General features: G+C 33.9%; 1 protein-coding gene across 1 annotated transcript in view; it reads right to left on the bottom strand.

Annotated features, from left to right (window-relative positions):
* Positions 1-1,456: 1,456 nt before the first annotated feature.
* The window catches only part of Rat1 (5'-3' exoribonuclease 2 Rat1), a 97,304-nt gene continuing 76,967 nt past the window's right edge, over positions 1,457-21,793 (bottom strand). The window contains exon 16 of the mRNA XM_085948452.1: positions 1,457-1,899. Within this exon, the coding sequence (XP_085804578.1) occupies positions 1,457-1,899 (443 nt within the window). The remainder of the gene's footprint in view (positions 1,900-21,793) is intronic.

The raw sequence follows: 21,793 nt of genomic DNA, 5'->3' as shown, positions 1-21,793 counted from the left end.
TCGTAGTATTTATTTCACAAAAGATATTTGAGTAAAATAAATATAGTCATAATATTATAATATAGCTTAAGTTAAATACACAAATAACTCTGAATGTAATCTTAATGTGTCATTATAATATATATATTTAATAAAGTAAATCAGTGTTTCTCAATTTATAACCTATAGGTAGCAGTGGCGAAGGGTGGAGGTAGGCTGTTAAGATCCGCCATAAACAGTGCACATTAAACTTTTTCAGACATACGTATTTGTTTTCATTGAAATAAGAATACAATTTACAGATAGTGTTGGTTAGTTTTTTAAAATTCAATTAAACCATGAGAAACCAAGCCATAATAGATAATAGTCAAAATATACATGTCTATCTATTAAATATCTAAAATTATGCAAATAAATCATACATAACTTTGAATATTTTATAAATAGAATAATATTTTTTATATATTATAGTTTGGTTTAGGCAGGGCTTAATGAATTAAAAAAAAATAACTAACAATATGTGTAATATGTATTTGTAATCCAACGAAAACAAATAACGATGAATGAAAAAGTGTGCACAATTTTGTCGTATTGACCAAATTAGACCAAAACTATTATGGTTTCGTTTAGGCAGGGTTTAATTGATTTTTAAAAACTAACTAGCACCATCTGTAAATTGTAGTCTTAGTTCAATAAAAACAAATACATATAACTAAAAAAGTTTAGTGTGCACTATTTATAGCGAATCTTAACAGCCTACCTCCACCCTTCGCCACTGATAGGTAGTATGATTGATAATTCAAAACCCACATAGCAAATAAATACACATTCCATACAAACTGTTTATTAACATTTAATCGTAGATGGAAAATATGCGTAAATTCACTTACCACCAAGCCACGATTGCGGGAAAAGTTCCCTATTTCGTCGAAAGTAGCGACGCGTGGTCTCGAGAAATGTGGTTTTGATTAAATGTGGATTGTTTGTTTGCACTATATTAAATTTGATAGAAACGCCTGTAATTGTGGGCAGGTTCAAGCAAATATTTTTGCACGAGCATTTGTATAGTGGCAAAATTTTATTAGAAAATATATAAAATTTGTTTGCAGACAGATGTATATCGGCCTGTAGTAGGTTTAGTAGTTCAGTGTATCTAATTATTCATTTATTGATAGACGAGTCCTTTCAAAATAATAATTCCAATCTCAAATGACACTATATTAATAATTCTAAATACACATTTCAGGGGTCGAGATGTTAAATTTCAGAAATCGGAACGCTGAAAAAATCCAAATAAAAAAACTCGTTTGCAGTTAATATAGAATCAACCCAATCACGAATTTAAAAAAAAAGAAACAATCACTCCAATTCAGAATGATGAAGTATCGTCACCAATTTTACAGACAACTATTACTAACTGTCGTAATGCTTATCATAACAAAATAAAAAGTCACAATATGTTAAATATTTTAATTTATTAACTACCCCCCGAGCCTCCCCAGCGATTCTGGCCACGACCCCTACCGCCGCCGTAACCCCACTGATTCTGCTCAGCCCTGTTTCCCTGGTTGGAACTCTGGCCTCCTCTGCTAGAGCCCTGGTATCCCCCTCCGTTCCGGTTGTCATGACTCCTAAACCCACCCCTACTCGAATACTGCTGTTGACTGTCGCGTCCGGAACTGTAACTGGAAGAGTTGTACTTGTTGTCCCTGCTGGTACTGTACCCACCCCCTCCTCCGCGGGAGGAATTGTTATAGTTGTTGTATCCGCCGGAATTACTGTGTCCCCTGCTACCGCCTCCGTAGCCACCTCTGCCGCCCTGGTGGTGGTCGGATGACTGGTCGTTTCGGCCATAATAAGGCCGCTTTGCGTCTCCATAAGACGGCCGTCCATGTCCTCCTCGGCTGTCATACGAATTGCCTGTGGACAAAAGAAAAACAATAATTAAAAACAGTCAGTTTTGGCTATCAGAATTTTACTACAGGCTACTTCTCTACTGTCAAAATTCAAAACCCAGTAAGGGACAGTAAGGGAAAAAATGTTCAGGAAAGCGAAAAAAGTTTTTGGGAATCCCATTGCTATAATTATCAGAAAGTAATATACATACCTAAGTATAACATGTATATATTATATAGATTTTTAAATTTTCTATCCATACATCAAATAAAAGAATGGTTTTCTCAACGTTTTCACTGTTTTATACTAATTATCAATATGGAATCCAATAGTATAAACAAGATTTCTCAAATAATTGACTTGGAACAGAGCACGTAGGTACATACATTTGATTTTAAACCTTGGTATTATTAAAAGTTTTGTAATTTAAAATGGATAATACATTTAGTTGGCAGATGACATTAGTAATATTATTAAAATCAAGAAAAAATCCAAAGAATTGTGTAATTAGCGTAAAAACACAAGAAATATTCCACATTAAAATCATTATTTGATTATATTTCAGTTAAATTAACTTTATCAATAAAAATTTACTTTTAGATAATTAAAATACTACATCATTTAATATAAATTTTTGTTCAACAATATGTTATAATTCTGAATGAAATAAAAAAACACTTAACACCTTAAATTACAGTGTGGCTGGCCGTAATCGAACAAGAATGCCACAGTCGAATGTCATAATATATGAAGATTCGTAGATCAGATGCAAGGTTTTTACACGTTGAATATCTCAAATATGAATCATTTTATTTAAATACAAGCATGTGTATTAATTATTTGAGGTGTGTAGATATTTATAAATACAATAAAACGTTTTTTTTAATGTCGTTAGATATGTATTAAATTTAGCCGTTCCAAGATTTCCGGCAGACAAAATAAATGATATCCTCGCATAATACTCGATGCATTCATTGACATGGTCATGTCAGGGACGAGATTTTGGATGAAAAATAAATTCACTACGGCATGCAGATTCACCCAGCTACAATCTGAACCCTGACTATACAAATGGCCATTTATTGAATATTAAGAAGCGTACTGGTTATTACTCCTCATCTAAAATGTGAGAAATAAGGCATAGCCGGAGAACAAAATACTGGGTTACCTTTGGGGCGTGGCTGTACTAACGTACGATTCTCGAGCGTGGATAAATGTGGGATAAACTTATCATATTAACGTAATTATACTTTTATGAAGAAGCATCTGATAACTAAAATTCTAGATATACTTCTGCGACGCAATTCTTTCTATATGTGACACACTCTAACATTTATTAATACAAATGTGTTTTAAATATAGTGAAGACATATTGACACAAGACATTGATATTAATAGTTTAGGTATTGTTTGTCAGTAATACATACTTATTTAACATATATAATTTTGAAAACACTTATATATATAATATATTATAATCAATAGAAAAAATCTTTTTGAAGAAAGTAAGACACCCCGCAGGAATCGAACCTGCATCTCTCGGGTATCGCGCCCACACACAATAGACTGTTAAAGGTGTCATACTTAATTGCGACAAATTTTAACTAATTGCTTTTAATACTCACTGAAGCGCTTTCCAATTTGAGCTTTGTAAAACTATAGAAAACAAACTTAGGGATTCCACTTTTACAAAAATGTTAAGGTTATTCATTGTATGACAGTATTTCTGAGCTCTTTACTATACCCATATAACTTTCATATATTACGTACTTGTCAATAATGCTTCCATTTACCCCTGGCACGAAAACTCGCGCATCCTCTCAAAAGACGAATATTAAGGGGGGACATTGCTCAGCGTAGGTCAAAATGGAGCTTTTGTTCTATTTTCAAAGCATGATCCTGGACATACCTTAAACGTTGTAGATAATCTATTTATATAATTTTGAAGCCTTATTATCCTTTATATTTATTTTAAACATTTGATGACTGCATAAAGTATTTTTATTACATAAAATAGTACTCTTTTAAACCTCTCGCTCTAATGTTTTAGAATATAGTCATATTTCAGTACATAAATGTGCAATGGTGTTAAGATTTTTTACGTTTATTAATTTTTAAACGCATTTATAAAACCATCAGTATAATTTACAATTACATAATTATAATTTACAATTTACAACCCGTAGGAATCCGACCTGCATCTCGGGTATCGCGCCCACGCACATAAACCACTATGCTAAAGGTGTCATACTTAATTGCGACAAATTTGTACTAATGGTATTTAAGACGGTACTTCAGTGAAATGGTAAATAATTTTCAACTATAGGTGCGACGAAATTTTGGACTCGCTGGCAATCGGAGAACGAACGTCGAGCTATGAACACGTCAATTTGTTTCGTGATGGCGACGGGGATATTAATTCTTAAGTCGTGTAAAGATGACTAAAAAACGTTACCCATTTACTTGAAAAAGAAAACATGTCAATGAATATATTATTATTGTTAGTAATAAAACAATAAACAGAACATTAAATGGACGCATGTTGGATTTATATGACAAATTATGTTTTGTTCTGCACGCGTCGTTTGCACAATCTTCGCGTCGCGTAGTCACGATCTTTTTAGACCATGCCTCAACTGAGGTATAGCCTTAATTTCTTTTATTTTGTTAACTGTCAATTCATGGTAGAAGTGCATTGTATTGTTGTTTTTATTTAATAAAACGCTATTTTTGTGTAGTACTTATTCCACTTTTAATCAATAGATTAGGACCGGTTTCGTCCGCCTCAGAGGGACATTTTCAACGTGGAAAAAGTACTACAAAAAAATTGCGTTTTATTAAATAAAAACAACAATAGTTATAGCCTTAATACTCAACTTTCTATAGCCTTAATACAAGCGCTTTCCAAGTTGAGCTTTGTAAAACTATAGAAAACAAACAACTTAGGTATTCCACTTTTACAAAAATATTAAGGTTATTCATTATATGACAGTTGTTCTGAACCCAATCCTTACTATACCTACATAACTTATATATATTACGTACTTGTCAATAATGCTTCCATTTACCCCTGGCACGAAAACTCGCGCATTCTCTCAAAAGACGAATATTAAAGAAAAACTCAAAAATTCTATGTATGTGTTCATCTCTAATGCGTATTTACGCCGGCGAAACAATCCCCACCCACACCGCGCTACACGTCACTCGGCAAAGGGAGGAAGAAAGAAAAAAGAGCGTTCACGATCTGGAGAGCTTAATCGCGGATTTGCATTAGCAGCTGTATTGTTCGACGGGAGCCGCCTTTGCCGAGAGTGACGCCGTTTAATGCCTTCCTAGTACATATTATACACTGTGCCGCCGCCACTGCTTCACGAACGTATTACAAAACTTACGTCACTATTGAACAGTGGTTTGCAAGACAAGTTTACCGATGGCCGCATCAACCTAACCAGTCAACCTACGCGTCAACACGATTGAATTGGTTGCTGAATCGTTGTGTGTTGTTCAACAGCGAACGGTGGAGGTAGACTGCTAAGATCCGCAATAAATGATGCACACTAAACTTTGTCAGTCATACGTATTTGTTTTCATTGAAATAAGACTAGGCACAACTTACAGATAGTGTTGGTTAATTTTTAAAATTCAATTTAAAACATGCGAAAACTAAGCCATAATAGATAATACTCAAAAAATACTCGTCTATCTATAAAATATCTAAAATTATGCAATTGAATCATACATAACTTTGAAATAGAATAATATTTTTGAACTATCATTGTTTGGTTTAGGCAGGGCTTAATGAATTAAAAAAAAAGAACAAACACTATGTATAATATGTATTCTTAATCCAACGAAAACAAATAAGTATGAATGAAAAAGTGTGCACAATTTTGTCGGATCGCCCAAAATATACTAAAACTATCATGGTTTGGTTTAGGCATGGTTTAATTGATTTTTAAAAACTAACCAATACCATCTGTAAAATGTAGTCTTAGTTGAATAAAAACAAATACGTATGACTAACAAAGTTTAATGTGCACTATTTATGGCGGATCTTAACAGCCTACCTCCACCCTTCGCTACTGGTGTAGTTGTCATTTATGACGATCGGCTGAAGTCGTCGAATTTGCTCGTGTAATTAAAGCATAATCAGCAAGTCATAAATTTTAATCTAACCAATATTTAAACATTGACAAACCGATACAGGGTTACCTGTACCTATACATTGATATAATTGATGAGTTTATCATCCTTGGAACTAAAAAATTCCAACCAAATACAAATAATATGCTAGAAATACAACCAAAAAAGAATCTCCAATAGTTGAAGGTAGCAGACCCAAAGGGTATTTTGGTATATTTATATTTTGTAACACAGTAGTAACCAATCGTAAGCGTCGAGACGATCGAATCGATGCCTGAATCCTTATGTGTAATTGCTATTTAAGGTTGACGATGACCATCGACCTGCGTTGTGAAGTTTGATAGTGTAATTAGAGCAAATATTTTACTTTGACGATATTTTGACTTTATAGAATCTATAAATTTAATCGACTGCAATCTGCAAATCAGCTAACTGCACTTTTGAACAAACATGAGCTTTTGATGGCATTTTGTTATAAAGCATGTTTTCTATGCTCACACAAAATGTCAAACTCCTAAACCTATAAAAAAATGCGTCATCGTTCAAACAAAAAAGCTAATTGCAGGTGCCAAATTTTCAATATCGTAAATGGAACATCTCAGCTCTTTATTTAATTTTTCTTTCTATAGGTATAAAAGGGAAGCTAAAACAGTGTATTAATGTATAGCAGCTTATTTGTAAACGTGTATTTTTGGAACTGTTAAATTCCGCTCGATAGTTTAATTATTAAGATTATCTATTTCCTGAATAATTTGCCCAAATGGCATGCTTATTTGTAAACGTGTATTTTTGGAACTGTTAAATTCCGCTCGATAGTTTAATTATTAAGATTATCTATTTCCTGAATAATTTGCCCAAATGGAGTTGAGTTAGTCGGTTTGCAGATTAAGTAGTCGAAATAAATATCACGACTACAGCTAAAACTGCACGTCGACAGATTTGAAATTAACTGCAACAAATTATAAGAAAGTATTTAAGTAATCAACCGAGGAAACCGGTCCAATTATTACGATTTGACAAGACATCCATCTATAACCATTGCCATTATTCGCAATAAATGAAGATTTTCGATTGCATATTTCGTTCAAATTATTATCAATTATTTCAACATGCGTTAATCATCACTTTCCACAAACAGTTCACCATACTTTCTTTCGATACGATACCGTTCCGTTGCAAATGTATCGATCGATACTTATTCTTTCGACATGACAACCCTACAATCTAATAACGCTGACTACGACTGTTTTTTTTAAACAATACTGATATCAAAAATGTCACATTATAAAGTCACTGGATGTAGGAAAAATCAAAGTTCAAATACTAAATAAAAATGGAAACAATGTGCAATACGTAGGTATACATATACAGGTATATATTTTATGTTCTCTATTGTATGTTAGAGATCCTGCAAAGGAAAATTGAGAAACGGATACAGCTCAAAGGAGATGAAAGGAAAATACAATGCAAAGGATTTCGGATATAAAAGGTTTTCCGTGGAACATAGGAATGATAATTTCATCAAATGTGATGTAGCAATGCAATGCACTCGTGTTTTTGATACTTGAATAAAAGCAGAGAAGGGGAAGTTGAATATTCTGTCAAATAATCGAAATAAATACCTAACTCGCACGAAAAGGACATATGGACCTTAACAGGAATAAGGTATCTTGACAGAATTCTATGATTGGTTGTAAGCCTTGGCTCAACCCGTTGGATTACATAACATGTACCTATACACATCACGATTGGAAAAAAAAAACAACACGTTAATTTGACACGTAAAATGTTGTAACTATACTAAAAATGGGCACCAGAGCACCACAGCCAAAATTTAATTAAACTTGTAATATAAGTATATTGGTCGCCTGAATAATGTTTTCAAAAATAATCTCCCACTGAGCCTAAAGCGCAAAGTCTTCAACCAGTGTGTGCGTCCCGTAATCACATATGCGTATGAAACATGGACCTTAAATAAAAGAGAGATCCAGCAACTTAGGGTAGCAAAGCGTGGTGTGGAGAGGTGCATGCTGGGCATAACGCGAAAGGACAAAAAGCGGAATGATTGGATAAGAGAACAGACAAGGGTTTTCAATGTAATAGTTTGCTAAAAATCTCAAATGGAAATGGGCCGGACACATAGCTCGAAGAAGGAACAATCGCTGGACAAATCTAGTCACCCAGTGGTACCCAAGAGGTACAAAATGTCCGCAAGGTGGACCTAGAGGCCGCTGAATCGATGAAATGGTTAATTTCTGCGGCAGTGCGTGGCAACGCAACGTACAGGACCGAGAGAAGTGGAACCAGCTTGGAGGCTTTCATCCAACAGTGGATAGATTCAGGCTGATGATAATGGTATAGAAAAATACATTTTTAAAAACTAATGGAACTAATAAAATGCGTTTAAAGCCCATAACAGTCAATATAAATAACTCAAATATCGTATACATAGGTACCTACTTGTTTAAAACTATTACAATGTAGTTCTGCCACGTAAACGCAAATTAAATTAATAAGTTATATCTAGATAAGAATACATTTTAAATGTAAAACCATGACAAAGCCATCGTCATCGATGTGTAGTTATAATAGTGTAGAATTTAAATATAAATATAAAAGGTTATATAGAATTTAATTTCAATTCCGAATCGATCAAGAAAGGAGAATAGGTACCTTATCTAATAATAATAATTATCTTCTATTTCTTAAAAATAAATTCCCACAATGCAATCGTTGTATTATTAGAATTTACAGAAGTGTTTTTATATTTAATCATCATTAGGGTAGGAGGTTAGGTTTTGTGAAGTTTAGTTTACATTGCTATGATGGTCTAGCGCTGATATCAGTGGCGAAGACTCCATACTAGGCGATTATTTGAAGCCTACCTTCTTAAGAAAAATATTTTTAATATCATATTGACTTATTTATATAATCACTTGATTATATTATATTCTATAAAATAATTTATTTTGTCAACGAGAAATGCCGTATGTGTAGGAATGTATTACACAGACAATCTGCAAAGGTTTTAAAAAATATACCACAGCGCGCCATCTGTCTTGACGTAAGGTCTGATTATGTTTCTAATAATTCTCAATTTTTTTCATATGGACTTTCCGTCACGTAGCCACGCCCAGTCTATCGAATTGTATAAACTAAAGTAAGCTTCGTTCGCAGAGACCGAAAAAAAATTTTATGGTGTTTAATCGAATATTAATAAATATAGGTAGACTGTTTTTAAAAATAAAAAGAAGTTTTATCTAATGATTTTTGATGTGTATAAATGTTTTGAAAAAATACGTAATTTAAACTGATCGCTTAATTTTATGTCGTCAGTGAGTATTAGTGTGTCGTTGTCATCAGTGTGTTTCATTCATCAGTAGTAATATCGTATTATCTTCTTATTTGTCGTAATTATACCTGACAAGTGTGTTCTTTTTATCAGATCTCCACAGCCTACCTCTTTCCAAAAGTCACCCTTCGCCACTGGCTGATATAATATGTAAAAAACACAGAATGTTTATTCAAGGAATTCTTCCTAAAAACGATACCCTATAAAAAAATATAATATTCCTCGTGGAAACAAACTGTTGTTTATTTACCTAATACTGCATAATATATAACAAAATAATATATTCTTCAATAACTCTATTAAGTCAATGTAGTATGATTATAGCCGAATTTTAATGTATAATATGTATGTTGGATGTACGAAATATATAATAATATACGTTGCAGAACGGAATCGGAAGGCAGCCTCTCTCCTTATTGCGAGTCCGAAATATGACGTGGCTACAGTAAGATTTCACTTTTCGAGTGGGCCAAGCCAGACGAATATGTGGAGTGGCGTACCAACTAAACTTCGTTATAAAAAAAAATATTGTAATGTATACTGAACGTAGTCACATGGATCCCGAAGTCTCAGCGTGCTTTCTCTTTTTACCATATTAACCCACCCTTGACAAAGTTCCTTATAAGGTACATTGTGTTCAATGCAAATCGTTTTATTCACAGTGTGTTTTAACACGTGTCCGGAAACTTGTACGTATGCAGTTCGCCGTATCACACTTCACCGTTGAAATGTTGTATCGGAAATATATGGCCGTATATTAAAGACTATCCAACCCCCCTTGGTTGTATAATACTGACATAAATAAAACATGGTTCTTGTCGGTTTACACCGAACAGGAAGTGAGCAGCAAACAAATTTAAAAAATAGCCGATATACTGGATTATTTGTTAGGTTAAGTTAGGTTTTCATTCTTAAATTCATGAACTTTGCCAAAATCAGCTATGAAAATTAAATAAACACAAATCGCAACATTCAACTCGATACGGAGTGTCTGGGATACACGTGTACTCGGTTAAACCCAAATACCGCCTATTCGACGCTTGCATTCTGACGGTGCTGCTTTACGGTAGCGACCGTATAACGGGCTTTGAGAACAGATGTTTGCAACGGGTACTGGGAGTACAGTGGTATGACTTTCAGAATCATGAGGAGATAAGAGCGCGAACCAAGCGACCTCTCATCACACTGATGTAGCTCGGCCACGTGCTACGGATGGCAGAAGAAAACTTCAATCTGGCTTGCCTGTTCTTCAAGCCAACCTGATTCCGGCGTCCTAGAAGGCCGCTAAATACGATATATAAATTGTATACCGCGGAGCTACGAGATGCTGTATGACTTGGAATGACACAAAAAGATTATCGGGAGCCGCCGTGTGGTGTCCATATAAATTATGCTCCAGCTAGTGGCGGACATGGCTGAACGGAAAGAAAAAGAAGATTTACAATTTACGAAATAAGTACCTACAATGATAATATATGTTGGCAACTGCGTTTTATGAAAGTATGTACGGGCATATATAAGGAGCATTATTTATTTTAAGTTACGTATTTATTTAAAGAAAAAAGCCTTTTCTTCGAAGTTAATATTTTCGATTTTACCTCGATTCTCTATCTGTTCCCACCTCTGCAACGAGACGCTTGCAGAGAATCGTCCGTGGCATTCCTCGAGCGTCGAAGTAACCAAAACCGCCCCGCTCCTCGACGACGCCGCACCGCCGCCCTCTTTCGAAGCCTCAAGCCGCCGAGCAGCCTGCGACCAGAGTTTCCGGTATTCCCCCGCATCCGGTTGGCGGGAATGCAACTAAATGCACTGTGCGATTCCATTCGCAGTATTTATACCCACTGTAGTTGACACGATAGAGCATAAATCTGCTGATATATATATTCAGGCTTCTCTTAAAGTGATGCATATCAGATATCAAGCAGGTAAAGCTATTCTGGAGTGTTGCAACGAGCATTTGTTTCATATTACTGAAAGTAAGATAACATATCATAATAACTATTATAGGACACGCGTTTAGCTAACTTCAAATAGGTTTTTTGGCATTTAATAATAACGTTGACGTTTAGCTGACGGAACTGTCCATTGGGGTTACATGTAAGTTGTAAGAATTACATTTCACTATAGTAGGTACAGTTCGCCGTGAGCTGACTGAACGAACGTTCTCACTGATTATTTGATGGCACCAAAGGTTGATTTATTTTTTATTAACTATATCATGTTTGTGGATGTGTAAAATAGGTTAAATTTATTCTTGTATTTATCATTTTACTTTAATATCTATATAAGCACTCATACTTTCATGTTATATTGGTTGTTATTTGTAATTAAGACATTTTTATAATTTGTATTTATTATGTATTATGGCGCATTGGCCAATCGCTGTAATGCCATAATACTCTTAATAAATAAATAAAATCATGCATGCAAGCTTCAAACTGCAGGATAATACATATTTACCGATACATTTTCTTGTTATGGCCGCGATAATACTTACTGTCAGTAATAAATCTCAGTGGCGAAGGGTGGAGGTAGGCTGTTAAGATCCGCCATTAATAGTGCACATTAACCTTTTTCAGTCAAATAAGACTACAATGTACAGATCGTATTGGTCGGGTTTTAAAAATCAATTAAAACCAGTCTTAACCAAACCATACTAGTGTTGGTATATTTTAGGCGATATGACAAAATTGTGCACATTTTTTCATTCTTACTTATTTGTTTTCGTTAGTTTAAGAATACGTATTACACATATTGTTGGTTCATTTTTTTAATTCATCAAGCTATGCCTAAACCAATCTATAATAGATAAAAAATGTTATTCTATCTATAAAATATCCAAATTTATGTATGCTTTAATTGCATAATTTTAGATATTTTATAGATATCTGAGTATTTTTTGACTATTATATATTATGGCTTGGTTTTCGCAGGGTTTAATTGAATTTTAAAAATTGACCAACACCATCTGTAAAATGTAGAATTATTTCAATGAAAACAAGTATGTGTGACTGACAAAGTTTAGTGTGCAATATATATGGCGGATCTTAACAGCCTACCTCCACCCTTCGCCACTGAAATCCATGCACGTGTAAACGGGGTATAAAACACTTGATGGCATTTCAAAATAATTTGAATATTATGCTCTAGGAGAGAAATGCCTTTGGATGTAATATCATATCAACTTGTAAGCCCTAAGTAGTTTGTCTATAAAAAAAACACACCGAAAAATGTATGAAAAAAGCACCCCGAAGGTGAGCGATTCCGCTGCGTCGGAAATCCTAAATTGGCTAGCAGAGTGCGGTCTGGGGCGGCGCGAGGACAGAGGGCGGAGAAGGTGGATACGTGCTCGAGTGGCCGTCAGCCGACCTGCCGCCCCGCCGGCAACTCACTAATTGTCTTCCGGGATCGCAAGTCGGCGGTTTGGGCATGGCCTGCGATTTTGCGATGGGAGATTTTGCCGGATAGTTTTTTGCGGGGGTGTCAATTGGTGCTTATGCCGCAGGATATAATAATAAGTACATACCACTTGTATGTATGTACTTACATATTTGAATGAATAACAACGTATAAGTATGTGTATGAAACAACATGATTTTAAATTTCGAATTAAAACCACCGTGCAATAATAAACGTGACTATCCAAGTGAAAAGGTAAACTATACATAATTTAATTTTAATTAAAGTTATGATATCTGGTAATGGAATTACGAAGCAAAAAAATAAATACAAATTACGAAAAAAATAGATTTTAAAGTGTTCATTGGTCTAAATAAGTAAGCATACATAATTTGAAAACACCTCAAATATATACCTACTAGAGAAAAATCATTTTGTATCCTGGATTGGTGTAGTGCGTAAGACGCTGGCTTTCCACCCTAGAGTTCTGGGTTCGATTCCCGTTGAGACCACAATATTTATGTGTTTCTCTCAAAGTCTGGGTGTTTGTGATTGTTCAAAATTACTAACAGCCACCTTGTACGAAAAAGCAAGGACATGGCTGACGACAAAATTAACTAGTAGTTCATTAATTTTTGAAGCGCTACACAAAATGAATTATATTTTGGCAGTCGACTTTTGTGTTTTAAATCAAATTATCAATTACCTTAATTACTGACTGGTGTCAGGATCTCTCGACATTTTAGTTATAACGTATTTGCACTTGCTAAAAACCTACTTTTTTAATTAACGAATAGTTCACCAGATTTGAGACGCCTCCTTCACCTAGGTCTGAGACTGCATATATTCTTTGTTATGTTCTCTCAATTCTTTTCTATGGTATGGGAGTGTGGACGCTAAACCATTAGATTACGTTTAGTTGAGCTTTTCGAGATGTGGCTGTATTTTAAAAACCAACCAACACCATCTGTAAATTGTAGTCTTATTTATGGCGGATCTTAACAGCCTACCTCCACCCTTTGCCACTGGTACAAGTGCAGCTCCACTGAACTGTTCCGGGTAGCAGATGATAAGACTAAGATCGACCTGATGGTGGCCGGCCTCCGCTAAGGGATGGCACGATAAGAAGACAATGTAACATTTTTTTATATTGTATCATTATGTATGTTCAATATAAGAGTGTTGCATTCTGAAATCTAGTGAATTATTTGTTGAATTAAAAAATACTTTATATAATTATACGGCAAATATTTCTAAATAAATGACGACACATCAATTATTACTTAATTAACTAGTACATTTGCCAATCGATGTAGATAATAATATTATCTATTCAATTCTAAACTATCCTAAACGTCAAACCATAAATTGTGCAGGAAAGCGAAATTTAGAAATTACAAACCTAAATAAAAAGCATACATAAGCGAAACGGAAAATAATTTTCAACAATAGGTAGGTGGAACGAAATTTCGCAGTCGTCGCCAATCGGAGACTGGTAATTGAGGTGTGAGCATGTAATCGGAGACTGGTGGTTGAGGTGTGAACATGTCAATTTGTTTTGTGATGGCGTCGGAGGAATATATTTTTAAATCGTGTAAAGATGGCTAAAAAACGTTCCGCATGTACTTGAAAAAGAAAACATGTCAATGAATATAAGGTGCATTGGGGTAATTCCGAATATGGGTATATTCCGAAAGTTCAAAAATTCTACCAATCGAAGCGATATTTTCCTGTTGGCAACATTTAGTCTAGACGCCATATTCATTGTGCTCGCCTCGTCAGTCGTCGCTAGTCGCTAGTGTCATCAATGCGTGCATACCATCAAGTTTTTTCGGAGAAGTGTTTTTCGCACCATTTTTGCTGATTCGTAATTACCCCAAATTACATATCTCGGAATTCTTTTAAGTTATTTGAATAAGTGATTGCTTTTACGATAGATTGTCGTTTTTTACGAATTTGTGAGAGGAACACAATGTCCTAGCTGTGATTTTAATTTTTTTTCGGAAATACCCCTTTGGGGTTATTCCGATATATATTCATTCCGAAACAGCCCACTTAAATTTTTCATAGTAATTGGCAGTGATTCTCAATCTGTAAAAAAACTAAAATTATATCTAATTTAGATGTACATAATATACTTAATTAAATTAATATTAAGGTAAGTAAATTTAGCGTCGTCCTAATAAGAAGCTATCGCACGTCCTATTATAATCTTGGGTAAGTGCGGTAACGCCAGCCTTCACTTAACAGCATAACTAGTATATCCGACATCATGAGCGAATATAGCGATTCTTTTATCATAGATTATCTTGATTTTTAAGAATTGATGGATGAATACTTTGAAGATGATTTTAAAATATACAAGGAAGAATCAAGGTCACAAAAAAACAAAAGATGTGAAATATGGTGAAAGTTTAACTGACGAAAAGATACTCACCAACAACGATTCAAATTCTCTCTGTACTAAGAGTAAAGGTGTTGGCAAAAAAAGTAAAGGTAAAGAAAATCAAGCGGATAAAACAGACAAAAAAAAAACGAAGAGAAAAGACACATTGAAAGAGATGACAAAGACAACGTTGGTGTTTTTATAAAAGGAAAAAAATATGACAACTAGAGAAGACTCAAAAGAAAAGATAAAGATGAACAACTGCTACTAAAACTAAAAAATAAAGATATAGTATACAAAACTCAAGAAAAGGACCCTGCCATGAAGGAAAATTACAAATTAAATGATTCAATGCTTGTCAGATATTCAATCAGAAAAAATGGAGGTACTATATTGGGTTCATAGAAGAAATAATAAAACATGAGGAAACATACTTCACCATCAACTTCTTAAAAACTATGAGACCACAGCAGCAGCTAACCTTTATTACGACCAAAAGAAAAGATAGTGACAACGTTCCAGAGTCATTAATAGTGAAGAAGATAGATATACAAAAAAAAGTGCTGATGAAAAAGAATATTAATTATGTAATGATAAAGATAGAATTTATTTTGACTGATTGCGTACCAAACCAATAGATCATTATTATGTATATGTGAGGCTTTCAGACCATGTCTTCAGCAATTCTGTTATATTTTTTTAACAGTGTAGCCCGCATTTTAGTTTTAGGTTTGCTAGCAGGAATAAATTATAAGTTTATGCCATAAAAGTAGATGAATATGATTAAAAATACAAGTTCCGACTTTGATTTAACATTTTTAATGTTGACTAATTTAATTGTATGGGTATGAAGAAAGTTTATTTTGCTATGCAAAAAGCAGTAAGTAAACAAAATATATCTTTATAAAAAATATTGTTCTATCATGGTAGTCAAATAAGAATGTAGACTCAAATAAAAATTGATTTTTAAAATTATCACTTTCTTTGATTTTCCTCGTCTTCATTTTATTGATTTAAGGTGGTAGGTACTTGTGTTATATTGGGATATTTTTTCTCATTATTTGTCACCGGTGGGAACAAAACTGGTAGTGACAACCGGGAATAAACCTGCTCTGCTCCATCCCGTTCCACAATCCCTATAATCCTAAGTACTTAACTGAAATGTTGAGAACCACTATCTTTTTTTGGGGTAATTCCGAACTAATAGTATCAAAAGTTAGGGATTATGGATACTATTAACAAAATTGATGATATTTTGTGTTAGGAGTAATTACGGTCGAAAAAGAAAGGTAAACCTTCGGTCAAAGTGCAATAAAATCAACTTCTGAATAATTTCGGAATTACCCCAAGATAGTTCGTAATTTCCCCAATACCAAAAAAAAATGACTCAATATTTCAAATTCTCAATTTAAAGAACCCAACTATATATTCAAGAATCTAATATATATTTATCATACATCTTTTCTTTAAGTACACAGAGGTAAAACAATAATGGCAGTAAATATAAAACACTTTGAATAATTAACCGAAATATATAACCTCTAGTCATCTCATAGAAATTTCTGTCGGAATTACCCCAATGCACCTTACTATTATTATTACGAATATAATAATAAACATAACATTAATAGGACGCATGTTGAATTTTTATGACAAATTATATTTCGTTCGGCTCGCGTCATTTGCACAATCCGCGCATCGCCTAGTCACGATCTTTTTAGACCATGCGTCAGCTGAAGTATAGCCTTAATTCGATTTTAGTTCTGTAACTAATATCGAAAAATATATATATTATTATAATACATTTTGTGTTTTAATAAATTACAATTAATTTTGGAGATTTTTTCCAATTTAAAATTTATGAAAATTTTTATACATTGGCAAATAATATCACTTATGACACTTTAGAAGTGGCATGAAAATAATCGTTTCTCAAATTCAATATAATCCTATGCATTTATGTTTAAACGGAAATGTTGGAAATTTCAGAGAATCGATTGATGTAAAAAAAGTATTTCGAAAAATTGACGTTTAGTTAGGATACCTAGTTTAGAATTGAATATGTTAGCGAGCTAAAAATAGATTCAACGCCCACCAAACCTTTAATGACATATTACATAGTTTGCGATGGGATTCCTCCACCAAATCGTGGGCGTACGTTGGAGGAGTCCCAGTGTACGCCCTCCATAATTGCTTCATCGGTGCCCGTCCCCCATCAAATAATTCGGGGCCTAAAGTCAAACAACTAACTCGTCTGCCGGGCGGGAGAGGGGCATATCTACATCTCCCATTATTGCCTTCGAAACGGGCGAGCACGTTTGTTTGGTTTGGCACTAAGATACTAAAGTGTCGTTCATATGGTAACATAACGCAATATTTCATTGTGTAAACGATGTTTAAGAAAATCATTATATATAAGTGAAACGACAATTTATTCCATAATAGCATTATCCCACCGTAAACCAGATAAGGAAACCACATCCATGAACAATACACGGGTGAATAATTACCTATGGATTTTTCATAAAATACGATTTTTTTTGTTTCAGTGGCTAGATAAAACATATTTCTATATTACAATTTATTGAAGCTCTACAAATGGCAATACTAGTATTGTTAAGATCAGAGGCGGCTCGTCCATATGCACTGGGGAACTGCAGCACCCCCAAACAAATTGAGAAAAATGTAGTATTATAATATAGGTACATAAGTTTAAGTATATTATATGAAAATATCAATATTATTTAAGCGTGTTAAGCTTGCCCGCGCACCGATACATCCAATAATAATTATCATAACTGCGATGAAAGTGAAGCATCGCGTGATTTCATGCAGTAGGTACGATTTTCATAAAAAACACGTCATCGTGTATTTAAATTCAGTAGATTAGACAATAATTCTTCGTCAGTTGTTTCGTTTGCCATTGGTATCTACATATTAAGTGGATGAAGATGCCGAAAGTCGAAACCCGGGTTGCAAAAAAAAAAACGATTCAAGTAGAAAAGTACAAAACTTATACCAAATTCCTTGCTCAGTGGATAGTTTTAAGCAATTACTACATTTATTAATTGTTATTATAATTGTATGACTGGTTTGAACTGTTTCGTGGCCCCTTTTAAAATCTTCTGACGAATCGATCGCGTCATACTGGCGTCAGCGTAAAATCGCCGCTGCATTCCGGAACAAATCTATAACACTCTGAGCTCAGCCAGAATTGTGACAAGTTGAACCTGATCAAATAACATTCATTTATCCAACCGATTGGTTAAAACATTGCCAAAGTCTGAAACAAACTAAAGGTTTTGCAAAAAAGTACAATCCGAGTACCAACTGTCCGACAAGAAGATCTAGGCAATAACCGGAAGTCGCAGCACTCGAAGTGCGATTAACTAAATAGGAGGGGCTTGTTAGTTCATAGTTTTAACACGTGAACAGCTCGTCGACAACCGGAAGTCGTTGCATTTGAAGTGCGGTTAAAAACAGGAGAAGCTTATTAGATCACAGTTTTAGCACGTTCACAAGATCTTGTTCGACAGTACTTGGTCCTCATAGTGCGGGGGCTCAACATATTTTTGTGATTTTCTCAACAGTCTGGTTGTTTCACTTCTATTTGGTACTGACTACACTGCTGTCATTGGCCCGTTGTAGTGTGAAAAGGAATATAATATATGTATATAATTTATATATCGTACTTAATATTATTTCAAAACGGATCGTGCAATATTAAAGGTCGTGTGGACAAGCCATTACACGCGATTTGCCAGGAAGTAATTTGTCGGTGCGTGTTCCGCTGTGTAGCGTAGCTCGGCACGTGTCGAGCAATAAATAAATCATGCCGGCCGGGAAAACAATCAGAGGATTTTTAATTGTCGGGCTTTTGTTTTTACGCGCGGAAAACAATGCGAGGATAATTGGGTGTCATAAAGACGAGAGCCGGGCGTAACGCATCGTTAACGTAGAACCAACAATACTTATACCCATGTCTTTATTAATTTATCCTCACTATATTAATATAATATTAGAGACATTTTCCACAAAAGAAATGCACACGATTTTCTATGCAGTTCCAATTTCAAAAACATTATTTTTAACTTAAATGCTGAATATGAATGAAAATAGCGTTCCTTTCCATTCACATTAATGACGCATTAAAAATAGTTTTTTTATTACAACGTTTTTATTAGCTCGTATTCTTGTTTGTCCGGTGGTTGTTTGTCCAGTACAAATCTTGCAATCGATTTTTAACTAACTTTCCGACTAGCTAGACATTTGAAACTTTCAGAATATATCAGAACACGATGCCAATGCATTCTTTTAATACTTTTAGCAATCTTTAAGCAGAATTGAATTCATTTTCAGTTAATTCTGTTTTGTACGGAAAGTTATTTCAGAAAAATCCGTAAAAAGTAAAAGACTATTATTAGTTGCTAAGGGGGTGGTGCTAGCAACTAAATTATTAATATATACGTGCGTTACTATGGAAATCAAAATGACATTTCAGTATTCTGTATTTGTTTGTTACAAAATAGCAAAAAAATGATTTGTTGACAATTGCCTTATTTGTCCTAAATTATTAATACATAGAATTGTCAAGTTTATATGATTCAACAGAAAATTATTAATATATACGTGCGTTACTATGGAAATCAAATGTCAAAATGACATTTCAGTACCTATTCTATATTAGTTTGTTTGCTTTTTATTTACTTCATATCAAGTACAAGTTTGAGCATATTGCGCATATTAATTCAACAGAAAATTTAAAAACTTTTTATCTTATAATTATTTTTTAATACACACATAACAAAGCTATTTTTGTTAATTCTACTTTAGCTATAATGTGAGTTCTACCACGTAAACGACCTATGATAGTAGAAGTAGACGATACACTTGCTGGTAGTGTAGTGAAACAGTAGGTAGGTACTGTAGTAGTATAAATGAAACGTTCACATAAAGACCCAGGCTTTAAGAAAATTATAAATAAATATATTGTGACCCCCAGCCAGTGCCTTACACACTGGACTAAGATGTTATATTGCCATCAGTGGCGTGCAGTCTACAAATACTGTATATGCGAAGCATCTAAAAAAACGATAAAGTACACATAACATTATGTATTTGCATGAAATGTTATTATGATTCAATTTTAAGGAAATTCATTAAAGAACAAAATTTTCTGTCATTCTACAGTACCTAATAGAGATCTTTATGTTGATGTCTGTTTCGGGCGATGAACCCATATTCTGAACGACACTAAGATACAGCCATTATACTGCCCTTCTAAGGAAGAAGGCAGTAACTCGCAAAATTTGTGAAATTGGGTTATGAATGGCATCCGTTAGGTAATTTTGAAAGCTATATATTCTGTTCACTTTAAAATCATTATTATCACTAAAATACCGTTAAAATCCTTAGTGAAAAAATAGACATCTTCTAAAATAATACATTTTTTTAGCAAAAAGGCAGTAATTGCACCCATTCATTGCAGTTACTGCTTGTTTATTATTACTTTGTTTGTATTTTAACATCCTACTAATAAAAATTACCACCGTTTTTTATTAATTCACAGTACTAAAGTTTGAGAAAAAACATATTATGTCATTTATCTCGTAAGCACATGCTTTCTTTTATACTTTCTTGTTATATTTATTCGTTTTTATTTGTAATTAAGTCATTTTTATAATTTGTATCAATTATGTAGGTATTATGGCACATTGGCCAATCGCTGTAATGCCATAATACACTTTTCTAAATAAATAAATATTTTAGTGCTTGTCTTTAGGATGTTTATCACACTTGAATGGTCAAAGACATAGCTTATAATGAGTATCTTTAGAATTAACTTCAAATGTGTTAATCTTGCCCATATTTTGAATAATAAAATGCCCAATTCTTGTCAAATTTGGGATCACAGATATTATCAATATATTTTTTTATCGTAAATATTTCACAATAATAATGTCGATATAAATTATACTGATGGTTTTATAAATGCGTTTAAAAATTAATAAATGTAAAAAATCTTAATACCACTGCACATTTATGTACTGAAATATGACTATATTCTAAAACATTAGAGCGAGAGGTTTAAAAGAATACTATTTTATGTAATAAAAATACTTTATGCAGTCATCAAATGTTCAAAATAAATATAAATGATAATAAGGCTTCATATATATAAATAGATTATCTACAACGTTTAAGGTATGTCCAGGATCATGTTTTGAAAATAGAACAAAAGCTCCATTTTGACCTACGCTGAGCATATCCCCCCTTAACCAATTTCAAATTTAAATCCTGTAAATATGACTGTCTTAGGAGTTTCTTTCAGTTACCTATCACAGCCTTAACAGGCACCCTTCGTCGCTGCCAGGAGGACATATCTGTCATCCGGTATATCGAATGCACGTCCGCGCGTGCATAGAACAAAGCGCGCCAACAATGGCGGTAATATAACACAACGCCGGCTACCAGGATGGCAGGATCACAGAGTGGAAACTCTCTCTCTCGCGAAAGTGGAACAGCGACGTCGGGTGAAATAAAAAATATAATCATAATAAAAGAAGAAAAAAAACAAGGAATCAAAAGACAAATGAGCGCCAGAGGAGAGACACAAAAGGCGGAGTAGGTGGTAGCAG

Source organism: Rhyacophila brunnea, unplaced genomic scaffold, assembly GCF_057557595.1.
Source record: "Rhyacophila brunnea isolate RB1 unplaced genomic scaffold, BYU_Rbru_1.0 scaffold_20, whole genome shotgun sequence".
In the NCBI taxonomy this organism is placed as follows: Eukaryota; Metazoa; Arthropoda; class Insecta; order Trichoptera; family Rhyacophilidae; genus Rhyacophila; species Rhyacophila brunnea.
The sequence above is the reverse complement of the archived record's forward strand: the minus strand, read 5'-3'. Positions and strand labels throughout refer to the sequence as shown.